This window comes from Galdieria sulphuraria, assembly GCF_000341285.1.
Source record: "Galdieria sulphuraria unplaced genomic scaffold scaf_56, whole genome shotgun sequence".
In the NCBI taxonomy this organism is placed as follows: Eukaryota; Rhodophyta; class Bangiophyceae; order Galdieriales; family Galdieriaceae; genus Galdieria; species Galdieria sulphuraria.
The window spans coordinates 57,876-71,581 of NW_005178419.1; the positions used below are offsets into that span (position 1 = coordinate 57,876).

Below are 13,706 nucleotides of genomic sequence, written 5' to 3' on the forward strand. Positions count from 1 at the left end.
GATGAGCAAAAATACATGATCACCTTTTACTTGTCTTCGATAAAAAAAACCAAATGAGGTCCTTGATCTATTTCACAGAGTTTCCAATGGCCATCTTTTGTGTAGTCAAAACGACGTTTCGGAAAGTTACAAACGAGACAGATCTTATCAATATCAATGCCACGGGTATCCACCCAATCAAAGACTTGCCGAATAGTATTCTCCTTTCTAAACCGTCTCTCCATTCGACTACCATCCGACTGTCTAATTGCTATAGTAACCGTATCGCTATCGCCCTTCACTGCCTCCTCTTCTATCTCTCGTAACTTGAGCTGTCGTCGTCTTTCTAAGCGCTCTCTTTCCAACTCCGCTTCTTCTTTCTCTCGTTCTAAACGGACTTGTTCTTCCTTACGAGCTGCTTCCGCTTGTGCTGCAGCTTCAAGTCTCGCTCTATCTTCTTCTATAGCTCGTTGAAAAGCAACGTCTTGTTCTTCACGAATTTGCCTTGTTTCTAGATGACGCTGTTGTTCCAAACGTGCACTATTCAATATTTCCCCATGTCTCTCCAAAGTTTGTACAAGAAACTCTGTCAACTCATCACTCTCCATAGCACCTTGCCTCGACTCCAAAACTTGTGCATTTCTTCTTCCTTGAGCAACTGTGACAATAGCGATATACGGAAAATCAGTAGCACGAAAAGAAACTTGCAAATGACGACCTTCTGCACTGTCCACAGAACACGCCCAAAAAATAAAGTTTTCGTTAATAAAACCAACAAGTTGTTCATTCGTCAATACATCCCTGCAAAAATCTGGAGTTAAATAGTGACGGTCTGCATGTAAATACACCATAACAAACTACAATAAAGAGAAAGCATAAAAAAGTACATCATGTAAGTCTACCTACCTTGAACTGCTGTTTTGCATAATTTAAGGCATCTAAAAAACAACCCTGAAAGAATGTGGGATGAATGCTGCCATATTCACTTTCAAACTGCTGTGCAAACTCTCTTGCTGCTCTTCGGGCAACTTCTATACGAGGTCGACTCACCGAACGAGGACCAACAAATAGAAAACGAAGCAATGAAGCAGCAGCCTTAATTAACGCTCTCAAAGGAGCCAAAAAGAACGATATTGTCATTTGAAACAGAGTGGACGGGCGGGATCTCGACGAAGCGGTATTGCTACCGGTCTGTTCAATCACACCAGTACCTATTTCTTGTCGTGGTATTGTCGGGTTTTCACGTACGCCATTCTCTGAATTATTTGGCGGTCTATTAACAGGAAAAGATTCTCCACTGATATGTAGGTCAACTGCGCGTTCCAAGTCCCAACCCACGCTTGCCAATCTATCAACAGCTTCTTCCACTGACTGACAACGAGTAACACTTATAAATGTCTCCACAGACTCCTTCTTGTCTTGTGGAAGGTTGTTCAACAGGGCAGCATTTGCTTCTGACTCTGTTTCCAGGCTTTCGCCACCTGGTTCGCTCATTAATCTATTCTTTGCCTGTTCACAATAGGAAAGTGCCCAATCAAATGTTGCAAATAGAAGAATTGTGAGAAACAGAGAAATAAATAGACAACTCTTTATTTCTGAACTCTCATTGTGGAGTTGTTTGAAACAAGTTATCTTGGATTGATAATACCACACGTCTCAGCACATGTTGTTGAAATTTGTTTTGCCCTTGCTAAAAGAACAGAATATAAAGTATGCCAAAGTAGGAAACAATGACGCATTTGTTTCTGTCAAACACTATACCAAAAGGTTATTGTAAGTAGCGCCGTGGATCATTTGGAAAAAAAAATATTGCCTTGGCGCCAAAAATTATTCCGAATACCTCTTATTTGAGGAATTGTGGATAAGTACAACTCAGAATTGTTGAAGACGACAGAGATGAGCTTGGCGAAAGAACAAAAGCAGTTGCGTGTTCTCGTTACAGGTACCAGACTCACTTATTTGCTCACTTTTCACATCAACTATTCTTATTGTAACTAGGTGCTGGAGGCTTTATCGGCTCCCATCTTGCTAAGAAGTTGAAAGAAAAGGGCCAGTACGTTATCGCAGCGGACTGGAAAGAAAATGAGTATTTTAAACAGGAAGATTTTTGTGATGAGTTTTTGCTAGTAGACCTTAGAGAGCTTCAAAACTGCTTGAAAGCTTCCAAGGTGGGTCGTCGGAAACTTGAACAACTTTTCGATTGTTGACTTATATTTTAGGACTGTGACCATGTTTACAATTTGGCTGCAGATATGGGTGGTATGGGTTTTATCCAATCGAATCACTCCGTGATTCTGTATAACAACACCATGATTTCGTTTAATATGCTGGAGGCAGCCAGAAGAAACAATGTGAAGAGATACTTCTATGCATCTTCTGCTTGCATATATCCAGAAAACAAGCAATTAGACCCTAAGAACCCAGGGCTGAAGGAGTCGGATGCATGGCCTGCACAACCACAGGTATATTATTCGTAATATAGTTTGGAAATGACTAAGTTATCGTAGGACGCGTATGGATTGGAAAAGCTTGCATCAGAAGAAATGGCTATTCATTACGGTAGAGATTTCAAGATGGAGACGAGAATCGGACGGTTTCATAATATATATGGACCCTATGGCACTTGGAAAGGTGGACGTGAGAAAGCTCCAGCTGCATTTTGTCGCAAATGTATTGTTTCTGACACTGAGTTTGAAATGTGGGGAGATGGCGAACAGACTCGTTCATTTTGCTATATCGATGATGCTGTCGAAGGAGTAATTCGCTTGATGGAATCCGACTTCGCTGAACCCTTGAATATCGGTTCCGAAGAAATGATATCTATGAATGACATGGCCAAGCTTATAATGAAATTTGAAAACAAAGAATTGAAAATCAAGCATATTCCTGGTCCTGAAGGTGTTCGAGGCAGAAATAGCAATAATGATCTTTGCAGGAAAGTTCTTGGATGGGAGCCTAAAGTTGATCTTGCAGAAGGTCTAAAAAGGACATATATCTGGATAAAGAGTCAAATTGAGGAAGAAAGTGCTCAAGGAAAAAAGAATGACGAATACAAAACCTCGAAAGTTGTGCCTACTCATTCTCCAACAGACTCTGTTGCAGCAAAACGCCGTGATTAGATTAGGTATTCTATGGAAGTATTAGCCGGGGAACGATTGAGTGATACTCGAGTGTTGCAGCTTTCAATAAAGCTTTGTGGATTTTACTTTGTTTCTAGAGTTGCAGGAATAGCTCGAGCATTAGTCTTTTCAATAGGTTTATTAGAAATATGTAGAGGTCTGTTTACTGTACCCTTCCAGCTCAAGACTTTGAAACCTTTCCAATCTATTATATATATCCCAGTGTCTTTTACGAGGCACCATCTCTTCATTCATCAACTCATATCTTTATTATTCCATAATCTATTTTACTCTTCAACTGTCTGCAGAAGTAAAGCGTGACACGGATTCCATCAAATCACTCCTTTGAAAGCGGCGACACTCTTCATTTGGCGCAATTTTGGGTATTCTCGTTCGTCGTTGTTGTTCGTGTGTTTGGTTTTTGTTGCCTTGTTTAAGTCTTTGCATACTTTCTTTATATATAAGCATTAGTTGAATATATTTAGTTTCGGTGTCAAGTTTCTTTTACGCAAGTGAACCTGTTTTTTGGTCGAGCAACTTGTCTAGTGGCCGGTGGAAGTGGACCGGTCGTGGGGATGTTTGGTTTCCTATGCTCTCGAAACTGATTGTTTTTGCCGCTGTGCGTAATTTTGTTAGTTGTACAACCACAAGGAAACTCCCGCCTCCACTTATACCTGAAGAAGATTGATATTGTTGAACTCGATATCTTGACAACCATAGTTTCGTGATCCTGTTGGACATCCTCTGTTATTTGGTACAGTATTGGCAGATTGGGAAACATAGCGTTTGTCTGTGATAGTTTTCGTTATAGTTGTCGTACATCTCAACTTTTTAGAGGCAGAAACTGTAGCCGACAAGTTATCTTCAAAAATTGCTCTTTTGTCCGTAGAGACTTGTTAAGTTTCCAGCCCTACTTGTCAAGTATGACTTTAGAAAGTCAGCAGTGTTACTCCCACTCATCGGTTTCGTGCCAGTTCGAAGCCTTACCTTCAGCTGTCTCAGAAGTTGATGAGGACTGCAAGGTTCAAAACCAAGTCTCACAAGTACGCGATGATTCTCATTGGTTTGAAAATTATTCCTGCAGTGTCTTATCTCGTACCTTTTCTGAAAGTGTGAACAGTGAAGATACATTGTCTATTGAGTTGCGACAAGACAAGCAAAGAGAAAATTTATCAGCTGACTTAGAACGAAGTGTTGTAGAAGAGTCTCACAAGTCGAGTAGTGGATATTCTGTTGTCAAACCAAGTTGTTGCAAAATGGTGGAAAGTCTTTTGAAAAATTTGCCCAGTAAGGTGTATCGAGTGCCATCGGGAACTGATCTGGAGTGGATTGCCAGTAAATTTATACATCGGGGAGAAGAGCAAGCTTTTTATGTCATCGATATTGGAGCTGTAGAGAAGAAGTACCTCGAGTTTGTCCGTCAACTTCCTCGTGTACATCCTTATTTTGCAGTCAAATGCAATCCAGATCCGGTAATTGTACGTTTACTTGCAGCACTTGGTTGCAACTTCGATTGTGCGTCGAAATCGGAGATTAAACTTGTCAGTGCATCTGGAGTATCAGGCGATCGAGTTATCTATGCCAATCCTTGTAAGCCACAGCATCATCTTTCCTACGCAGTGGAAAAGGGAGTTACTTTGGTTACCTTTGATAATAGAGATGAACTATACAAGTTGCGTCAACTTGGTTCCCATGTTCGAGCCATATTGCGTATCGCAACTGAAGACGAAGATTCTTTGTGTCCATTGAGTTCCAAGTTTGGAGCATTTATGGAAGAAGTTCCTAGTCTTTTAAGTATTGCACAGACACTCAATGTACGTGTTGTAGGAGTTGCATTTCATGTTGGTTCGGGATGTCGTTGTGTGAAATCTTATATTTCTTCTATCGAAAATGCACGTCGAGTTTTTGATATAGCTGAAAGCATGGGATTGCCTCCCATGACGATTTTAGATATTGGTGGTGGATTTCCTGGATTTGACGGAGAGTCTTCCATTACTTTTGAGGAAATTGCGAAAGGAATTCGAGGACACTTGGACAAACTGTTTCCTGAAGAGCAACAAGTGGAGATTATTGCCGAGCCTGGTCGTTATTTTGTTGGCTCTAGTCATACTTTGATGACTCGTGTGAACGGACGTCGACATCGTTTGCGTGGAGATGAAGCTGGTTCAAGAGAAGATTGTGTGGATTATTATATAGATGATGGCGTTTATGGTTCCTTTAGAGATGTTTTGACGCTTGGCATTACTTTTTATCCCAATTGTTTTCCTCACTGTTCCAATCGACGCATATTGAAGAGTACTATCTTTGGTCCAACCTGTGACTCTATTGATTGTATCATTCGTGATTATCCGCTGCGAGAGTTGGATGTTGGAGATTGGATTTATTTCAAAGATATGGGTGCCTACACCATCAGCTTGGCAAGTAGCTTCAATGGATTCCATAAGCCGTCTTGCAAATATATCTATGGCATGTAGTTCAAGTCTTGTTGTGGGGGGAACCAGTCGATATTCTATCTGATTTGTGTTGTGTTTTTCTCGTATAGTTCCATTTTATTTGTGTCGTTGGATAAATGGAAAGTATTTTTGTTTGGTTGGCGACTAGTTCATCTCATGAAGTTTGTAACATCAATTCCTGAAATATTCAATCGGGTGGTTTCCATGAATGAGTCCACGTTTCTTTTTGCCTGTCCATCCATTGTTTTCTATACTGTTGTAGTATTGCAGCACATTCTTCTAAAAGCAAGTTCATTACGCAATGATCCAGCTCTCTATTTGTTTTTGAAACATTTTGTGTAATTTCACTTTCCTCACACAACAACAAAGCTTCTTCTTCTTCTTCTTCTTCTTCTGTCCGCTTTATCTTTCTGACTATTTGTACCCATTTGCTTCTTTTTATCTTTGGCCAACGAAACAAGTGAAGCAGCATCCACTCGCAACTCGGACAACGATAGAATACCCAACCATGGACTCAACTTTTTCTTGGGTTGATCCAAAGACTTTCGAAAATATAGAGGCTGTTGAACAGAAAAATTAACAGGTTGAATAGTCATTGTGTTTACACCGTGCGAGTGGTCTAATCCAGTGGATGGACTGGGATCACATTCTCTGTCTTCTACAGTATCCAAACTATTCTGTGACAACGTTTTGTGGGATTCCAGCAGTTCCTTTTTATCTGCAATATTAGGATGACTTGCACTTGAAGAAGCAAACGTAGTTTGTCCCTTGAAGGGACCCTCCTGTGAAGAACTTGTTCCACTTACTCGAACGTTGTGCAACTCCAAAGAACCTTCAAAATTCTTACACCCCGAACACTTACATAGTTCTGAACAAAGCACCCCACTCTGAAAGCACTCACAATATTTCTTAAGGCAAGCTGTCTTCCGACAATTGCAACCTTTGTTATGCTTCACAATCAGCCCTCCCTAAATAAACATAAAATACGATATCCTTCTCAAATATTACTACAATCATACCGAGTCTCTAAAAGTGGCAACCTTGGGTTGAAATGCGTCCGGATTCTTCTCTAATACCGACTTTATTGCAGCTTCTCTCTCCACTTGATGTTGTTCGTTATTATAACATCCAACACAAATACAATGACGACCACAATACACGCCCGAGTTGAAACAGTCGCAGTACATTTTAAGACACTTGCTTTTGCCACATTTGCAGCCTTTCACTACATCTGTTTTGGTCGAACTATTTTCTTCCATAATATTCGGTTGGTTCCGAGTTAAACGAATGGAACCCCTCAAAGTACTCAAGAAAAAGAGAGTTTCTCAAGGTAGCAGTTGATACAACTTGTAGGCAGTCCTTCAACACTCTATATTTTCTTTCGTGCCAACCAACCTATGCTTACCCTACAAGTCCACTTTGTAAAAACATGAAAGACATTGACAAGTCAAACTTCACAAATAAATAATCATCAGTTACACATTTCATTGGAGGGATTGATTGGTCATGTTGGACTCGGTTGGAAAGGCTGCACAAAAACTTTTTGACAAGACTTTAGGGAAAAGGAAAGTATTGGAAAGCACCAAGTTTTTCATATATTTTGCGTTTCCTGTTGGAATGGTTTATTTCTTTGGGTCAGGTCGATATGGATTGTTGGATAAATTTATTGAAAAGGTGAGAACTTTCGTTGTTCCAAGAATTTCAATTGAATTCTTCCCCATCACTTAGCATCCTTATATTGTGTATCCTCCTGAAGCGCCTAGAATTGATCACGACCAACTTCGTTTGGAACTGAGAGAATTGAGAAGACAAAAGGAACAACAATCCTTAAGGGACGAAAATGAAGCAAACAAGCCCAACTTATCTAGCTCCTTAGGATAACAACCGCTTCTTGTATCTTGCGAATAGAACTTATATAAATACTACTCGTGTAAAATGAATAACTCAAAGTTTCACGAGTCTTGATGCTTTTGACCAAAAATGTTTCCGGTTGGTTTACTCTTGTCTCATTCTGTTATGTTTCCGATATACAAAAAGGGAATAGAAAATGCAACTCTTATTCTGGCAACTCTGTCCACTTCCATCTTCCTTCCAAAGGTGTTTGGGTTAAAGGATCGAAATTCCATCTAGCCTTAAAAACTTCTACTTTCTTGTGTTGAATTTGTCGCAAAAGTTGTAACAACTCTTCATGAAAAGACTCTTTTTCTCTTGATTGTAGCTGATCCTCCCCTTCATCTTCCCATAACGGAACTTGATACAACAAAGACTCTCGATATTGTTCTCTTTCCGGAAACAAAAGCCTGCGTACTCTCCTCAGCCATAAATTGTGGTTCCTTTCTGAATAGTTTTTCTTTCTTTTGTTGATAACCTGACTGTTATTGGTAGCTTCAACTGGTTGCTTGTGGTCGTTTACTGATTCCTCGTTGATGCCTTTTACAGAACAATGAAAAACAGCTCTAGTATTGTCTTGTGAGTTTCTACAAGTGGTATGTGACATTATGCTAGTTGGATTTGGCAAAATGGATAAGCGGCAATCCTCAAACTTCCAGAAGTCTTCGCGGCGCTATTTGTGGTGAGAAACTCAACCGTTGGTGGAAAATTCCAGATTCTCTATTTCTTTTGGCGCCAATTTACGTGGCATTTTTTTCCTGAATTTATTTTGCATGCGTTGATAATTCTTTTACATGCGAAAATCTAATACACAAACCATATTACTTGACAAACAAGCTGCAATCTGGTCACCACTCGGACTCCAACAAACTTCAAAGATACCTCCATCCGCTCGAAATGAACGTACAACTCTACCTTCTCGAATACTCCAGACATGTATATATTTATCCAAGGAACCAGATGCAATATATTCTCCATCAGGGGAAAAGGAAACCGAATAAACTGGCTCCGTATGCTTGGATAATGTCCACTGACAAATACCAGACTGAATATCCCACAACTTGACAGTATGGTCAAACGATGCACTAGCTAGTAACAAGGCCTTGTTCGGATTCTCCGTACCCGGACCACTTGGACTCCAGCGAACAGCATAAACATCGCGAGAATGTTCACGAAAATCATATAGACAACTAGTAGATTGACCATTGACTTGTCGAGTCTCTAAACTCCAAACTTTCACGGTTCGATCATCTGAACAAGATGCCAACATGCTACCACTCGGGTCCCATCTCACAGTATTGATTTCATCTTCGTGACCGTGAAATACTCTTAACGGAGCATCTTCATCTACTCTACAAATATATATTGTCTTATCTGTAGAACACGAAGCAAAACTAGTGTCATCACGCCAATCCACATCTAGAGTTGGACCCGTATGAAATGAAAACCGCTTCAAGAGACGATCTAAACAATATATTCTTACAGTATATCAAAATGACAAGAAAAAGACGCTTACTTTGTGCAACATCGTATACTGCACAGGTCTTATCTACGCTACCACTTAACAAAAAGTTTCCTCTACGGTTCCATTCTACTGCAAAAATAGGTCCTGTATGAGTTTCTACTGCGCTATGAAGTTGACCTTCATCGCTCCATAGTCTAATCTGTCCATCATAACAACCAGTAGCCAAAAGAGAGCCGTCTCCATTCCAATCCAAGGCAGTAACATCTTTATCTTGCAACGGAGGCGAACCATGTTTAAGTTCAATCGATTCAACTGCTCCTTCCATAGCTCCTTTGGAGTTTCCAGAAAGTTTCCATAAACGAACTGTAGCATCCGCAGAACCAGACGCAAGTAACGGTTTTTTGGGATGCCAAGCGCAGGTAAACACTTCCTTCTGATGTCCCGTCAAAATGGTTACCTCCGCTTCAGTAAATTCTGTTTCGGGGCCTTTTGAAGGCTCCTCTCCAGTAGCAGCATTGTTTATACGTTTTCTATTTGCCAAAGCTTTGTGTGCTTCCAATAAGGAGACGTGTCCGTTGGTTACATATTCACTTCCCTATGAAAGTCATTCAAACAAGTATTATAACCAAAGGATTGCATACTGAGCTAATATTAAGTTTGCTCTCTATTTGAACGTAACTTATGCCGCGTTGGAGAAACGAAATGAGAGCACCAGGTGGTATGAGAGAACTATCTATGGTCGTCTTGTTGATGTGACTTTCATAACCAAAAGCAAAGGCGGTATGAATATATCCTTTCAACGTAAACTCAAGTGAAAAAAAAAGAATTATTGGAAGCCTACCAGACTCTTGAAGATAACGGAAGATGAGATAGTTTACCTCTTCCGTTGTAAGAATGTTACTCATCAGAACGAGGCACCCCCAATGAGAAAAATTACTGCAATTATTATTCGAGTAATTGAGTTGAAAAGAGAATAACGAGGAAGCCTATATATATATATATATATATATGGACCAAGAGTGGTATGATGAGTTTGGGAATTATATAGGACCAGAAGTGGAAGAGTCAAGTGCGGAATCAGAAGATGAAAACGACCGTGACTTTGCTCCAGCGTCACCACAGTTGGAACAAGCTCCTGAAGAGAACGGAGAAGTGGAGACAACGCAAACTTTTGAGTCGCAAATTGTTCTGGCAGAAGACAAGAAATACTATCCTACTCCAATGGAAGTTTACGGTGAAGAAGTTGAAACTATTGTACAAGAAGAAGATACTCAACCCCTTTCCCAGTCTATAATCGAGCCGGTGAAAATGAAGCTGTTTGAAAGAGTGGAAAGAGAAATTCCCAAAACAACCTATAGCAAAGAATATCTTGCGAATGTAGCGGGAAACGCTTCCCTAGTTCGTAACGTTGCAGTTGTTGGGCATCTTCATCACGGCAAGACAAGTTTATTGGATACTTTGATCAGACAGACACATGAAATCCAATGGAAAGATAAACAAGGAAGACCCTTGAAATATACAGACACTCGAAAAGATGAAGTAGAGAGGGCTATTAGTTTGAAGGCGACTCCAATGACTATCTTACTTCCGACTATGACTGGAAAGAATTATGCCGTTCACTTTATGGACGTTCCGGGACACGTGAATTTCTTTGATGAAGTAGTGACTTCTTTAAGAATAGCTGACGGTATTCTTTTAGTAGTCGATGTTGTAGAAGGTCTCATGTCGGGAACTGAATTGGTTTTAAAACATGCACTAATGGAAGGTCTAGCCATAACTTTGGTTTTGAACAAAATGGATAGACTCATTTTAGAACTTCGGTTGCCCCCATCAGACGCATATTTTAAGATTTTACATACGTTGGACGATATTAACTCCACAATTCGTAAATATGTCGAACAATTCCGTTTGGAGAATTTTCCGATTCTTTCACCAGAACGTGGAAATGTTGCATTTGCTTCGGCTCTTCAAGGATGGTCTTTTACTCTTGCACAATTTGCCAACCATTACTTGATGGAATATCCGGAATGTCCTTTACCTTTAGAAGCATTAGTTTCTAGACTGTGGGGAGATATATATTATGAGAAAGAAAACCGTAAATTTGTTAATCAACCATCTTCATCACAAGACGAAGAAGTTTTTCGTACATTTGTATCCTTCATATTGGAGCCTTTGTATAAATTGACATCTGCAGTCGTGTCTTGTAAAGTAGAGGATTTGAAGAAAATCATGCAATCCTTAGGACTCCATTTTAAGAATAAGGAGTATATGTCAGACGTTAAGCCTCTTTTACAGCATTGCCTTTCATCATTTATGGGTCCTTCAACAGGTTTAGTATCCATGCTCGTTGATTGCATTCCCTCTCCTTTGTACAGTTCGAAACATAAAGTACAATCCTTTTACACAGGTCCTATGGATTCAGAGGTTGTAGAATATATGATGAACTGTGATAGTCAAGGGCCACTCGTGGTATTGGTGACTAAGTTGATACCTAATCCCAGCTTTGAAAGATTTTATGCATTGGGAAGAATCATGAGTGGACGTATTCAACCTGGACAAAAAGTTCGAATACTTGGAGACAACTATGATCCAGAATTTGACGATGAAGACCAAGCTGAAGATAGAGTTTCGCATATATACATTCCAGGTGGCAGATATAAATTGGAAGTGACGGCAGCTTATGCAGGTTCCTGGATACTTATAGAAGGCATAGATGACTCGATATTTAAAAGTGCAACTGTTATAACTTCGGAATATGAATCTTGGAAGGATATGCATATATTTCAGCCAGCAACATCCATTTTAGGAACTGGAGTCAGTTGTCCAGTTGTAAGAGTTGCCATTGAACCATTGAGACCTTCAGAGTTACCAAAAATGGTTGATGGCTTAAGAAAATGCAATAAGAGCTATCCAGCATTGCAAACCAAAGTTGAAGAAAGTGGAGAACATGTCATCTTAGGAACAGGAGAATTATATCTCGACTGTGTTTTATATGACTTGAGAACCACTTTTGCTGAAATAGAAGTGAAAGTATCCGACCCTTCGGTTCCTTTTTGTGAGACGGTTTCTGATACTTCATCTATAAAGTAATTGATATTGCAATACTTGTTTGTATCAACTAACATTCTCTCTATTTTTTAGATGTTTTGCGGAAACTTCCAACAAGAAAAACAAGATTACAATGATTGCTGAGCCATTAGAAAGTGGATTGGCGGAAGAGATTGAAAGTGGTTCATTCTCCTTGGACAACAATAGAGAAAGATTTGAGAAGATGGTTCGTGAGCAGTATGACTGGGATATTCTGGCAGCTCGTGGTTTATGGACATTTGGACCGAGCTCCTTAAATGGTCCCAATGCCTTGTTAGATGATACGTTACCTGGTGGAGATACGGTAAGTTATTCTTTGAATCCCAATCAATCATTTGATGGCAAGCAGGATAAAAGTTTATTGTATCAAGTACGTGATTCCATCATACAAGGCTTTCAATGGGCAGTTCGAGAAGGTCCTTTATGCGATGAGCCAGTTCGTGGAGTGAAATTTCGTTTGTTACACGCACTCATAGCCAATGATCTAGTTGCTCGTAATCCAGCACAATTGATACCAGCAACTAGAAGAGTTTGTTATTCTTCGATGTTAACTGCAAGTCCTCGACTTATGGAACCTATTTATTCAGTGGAAATTATTTGTCCAGCAGATTGTGTTGCAGCAGTGTATACATTATTAGCTCGACGTCGAGGTCATGTAACAGAAGATGCTCCAAAACCTGCAAGTCCTTTATTTACTTTGAAGGCTTTTATTCCAGTTTTGGATTCTTTTGGATTTGAAGTTGACCTTCGTACTTTTACGCAAGGCCAAGCATTTTGTCTTTCTATGTTTGATCATTGGGAGATGATGCCAGGTGACCCACTCGATCAGAATATCATTCTCAAGCCTTTGGAACCTTCTCCAGCATCGGCACTAGCCAGAGAATGCCTTGTGAAAACAAGAAGACGTAAAGGGCTCAGTGAGGATGTATCTATAGTCAAGTATTTTGATGATCCATGGTTACTAGAACTTGTTAGAACCCAATTAGAGAATACGGATTGAAGAATCGTCCTACCATCATCATAAATCTTGAGAAAATACATTTTTCTTCTTCTGTAGATTGCTTTCATTCAGATGGCAGATTATCTTCACCAAGTATAGGTTTGGAACCTTGTAACACATAACTTTGGTTCCATTGTTCATCCTGACTAGCCCATAAACGTTCCTTTTCCAGTCTACGTAAAGTGGAAGAAATGTTGCCTCTAGGAAGAAATACTTTTTCCTGTGAGTCTTTCTCTTCAGAAGATATCGAATCGGTAGAAGAAGAACCCGATGGGTGACTTTGTACTGGTTCCGCAGAACGAACTTTCCGCAACTTCTTCTTCCTCCATCTCCTTCTTTGACTCTTGCTAGGTTTCTTTGTAGATTGTGGTGTTGTTTCTTCATCTTGTAACTTCTTTTTCCGGTTTTCAAGCTGTAAAAGATATCCAAAGTGATTTGTTCAATGTGGACTATTCCTACTCACCTCGGCAAGAAGACTCTCATCATTCCCAACAGCGTATCGAATCCCATCATTCGTACTTTCCACCGTCTGCTGTCTCTGTGCTGATGCTTGTTCTACCACTACTTCTTCTTCATTGATCAACAAATCCAGGTCCTTATGTACAACCCAACGTCCATTTCACAGTGACGGAAAGCAAAGCACTTACCTCAAACTCTGGCAAAACACCACCTTTTAATAACAACAAAGGGCGACTTTTCAGTTTATATTTTCT

General features: G+C 39.9%; 9 protein-coding genes across 10 annotated transcripts in view; 4 read left to right on the top strand and 5 right to left on the bottom strand.

Moving 5' to 3' along the window:
- Positions 1-1,565, bottom strand: Gasu_54800 (uncharacterized protein). The gene is made up of 2 exons (XM_005703371.1): positions 886-1,565; positions 1-836 (listed from the first exon to the last, which is right to left on the bottom strand). Exons 1-2 carry the CDS (start codon positions 1,471-1,473, stop codon positions 27-29), a joined length of 1,398 nt encoding a protein of 465 aa, XP_005703428.1. The 5' UTR covers positions 1,474-1,565; the 3' UTR covers positions 1-26.
- Positions 1,566-1,735: 170 nt separating this feature from the next.
- On the top strand, positions 1,736-3,776 carry Gasu_54810 (GDP-D-mannose-3',5'-epimerase). Its single transcript, XM_005703372.1, has 4 exons — positions 1,736-1,921; positions 1,978-2,147; positions 2,199-2,441; positions 2,487-3,776. The coding sequence occupies exons 1-4, from the start codon at positions 1,876-1,878 to the stop codon at positions 3,096-3,098; spliced, it is 1,071 nt and encodes a 356-aa protein (XP_005703429.1). The 5' UTR covers positions 1,736-1,875; the 3' UTR covers positions 3,099-3,776.
- Positions 3,777-3,855: 79 nt separating this feature from the next.
- Gasu_54820 (ornithine decarboxylase) lies at positions 3,856-5,726 on the top strand. Its single transcript, XM_005703373.1, has one exon. The coding sequence runs from the start codon at positions 4,022-4,024 to the stop codon at positions 5,570-5,572; it is 1,551 nt and encodes a 516-aa protein (XP_005703430.1). The 5' UTR covers positions 3,856-4,021; the 3' UTR covers positions 5,573-5,726.
- Positions 5,727-5,755: 29 nt separating this feature from the next.
- On the bottom strand, positions 5,756-6,825 carry Gasu_54830 (transcription factor). The gene is made up of 2 exons (XM_005703374.1): positions 6,571-6,825; positions 5,756-6,519 (listed from the first exon to the last, which is right to left on the bottom strand). The coding sequence occupies exons 1-2, from the start codon at positions 6,808-6,810 to the stop codon at positions 5,905-5,907; spliced, it is 855 nt and encodes a 284-aa protein (XP_005703431.1). The 5' UTR covers positions 6,811-6,825; the 3' UTR covers positions 5,756-5,904.
- Positions 6,826-6,945: 120 nt separating this feature from the next.
- Gasu_54840 (uncharacterized protein) lies at positions 6,946-7,526 on the top strand. The gene is made up of 2 exons (XM_005703375.1): positions 6,946-7,225; positions 7,280-7,526. The coding sequence occupies exons 1-2, from the start codon at positions 7,058-7,060 to the stop codon at positions 7,430-7,432; spliced, it is 321 nt and encodes a 106-aa protein (XP_005703432.1). The 5' UTR covers positions 6,946-7,057; the 3' UTR covers positions 7,433-7,526.
- Positions 7,527-7,530: 4 nt separating this feature from the next.
- Gasu_54850 (uncharacterized protein) lies at positions 7,531-8,145 on the bottom strand. Its single transcript, XM_005703376.1, has one exon. The coding sequence runs from the start codon at positions 8,046-8,048 to the stop codon at positions 7,608-7,610; it is 441 nt and encodes a 146-aa protein (XP_005703433.1). The 5' UTR covers positions 8,049-8,145; the 3' UTR covers positions 7,531-7,607.
- Positions 8,146-8,149: 4 nt separating this feature from the next.
- Positions 8,150-9,835, bottom strand: Gasu_54860 (hypothetical protein). Of its 2 annotated transcripts, XM_005703377.1 has the most exons (4): positions 9,748-9,835; positions 9,548-9,699; positions 8,958-9,501; positions 8,150-8,905 (listed from the first exon to the last, which is right to left on the bottom strand). In XM_005703377.1, exons 1-4 carry the CDS (start codon positions 9,809-9,811, stop codon positions 8,232-8,234), a joined length of 1,434 nt encoding a protein of 477 aa, XP_005703434.1. In that variant the 5' UTR covers positions 9,812-9,835; the 3' UTR covers positions 8,150-8,231. The 2 variants fall into 2 exon arrangements, with proteins under 2 accessions (XP_005703434.1, XP_005703435.1); XM_005703378.1 differs by having other exon boundaries at positions 9,548-9,835.
- Positions 9,836-9,905: 70 nt separating this feature from the next.
- Positions 9,906-13,016, top strand: Gasu_54870 (elongation factor EF-2). The gene is made up of 2 exons (XM_005703379.1): positions 9,906-11,992; positions 12,048-13,016. The coding sequence occupies exons 1-2, from the start codon at positions 9,915-9,917 to the stop codon at positions 12,991-12,993; spliced, it is 3,024 nt and encodes a 1,007-aa protein (XP_005703436.1). The 5' UTR covers positions 9,906-9,914; the 3' UTR covers positions 12,994-13,016.
- A 4-nt stretch (positions 13,017-13,020) lies between these two features.
- Gasu_54880 (uncharacterized protein) overlaps positions 13,021-13,706 on the bottom strand; it is a 1,115-nt gene continuing 429 nt past the window's right edge. Inside the window, exons 5-7 of the mRNA XM_005703380.1 lie at positions 13,641-13,706; positions 13,457-13,588; positions 13,021-13,405 (exon numbers count right to left, since the gene is read on the bottom strand). The exon at positions 13,641-13,706 is cut by the window's right edge and continues 47 nt beyond it. Of these exons, the coding sequence (XP_005703437.1) occupies positions 13,058-13,405; positions 13,457-13,588; positions 13,641-13,706 (546 nt within the window). The 3' untranslated portion in view covers positions 13,021-13,057. The remainder of the gene's footprint in view (positions 13,406-13,456; positions 13,589-13,640) is intronic.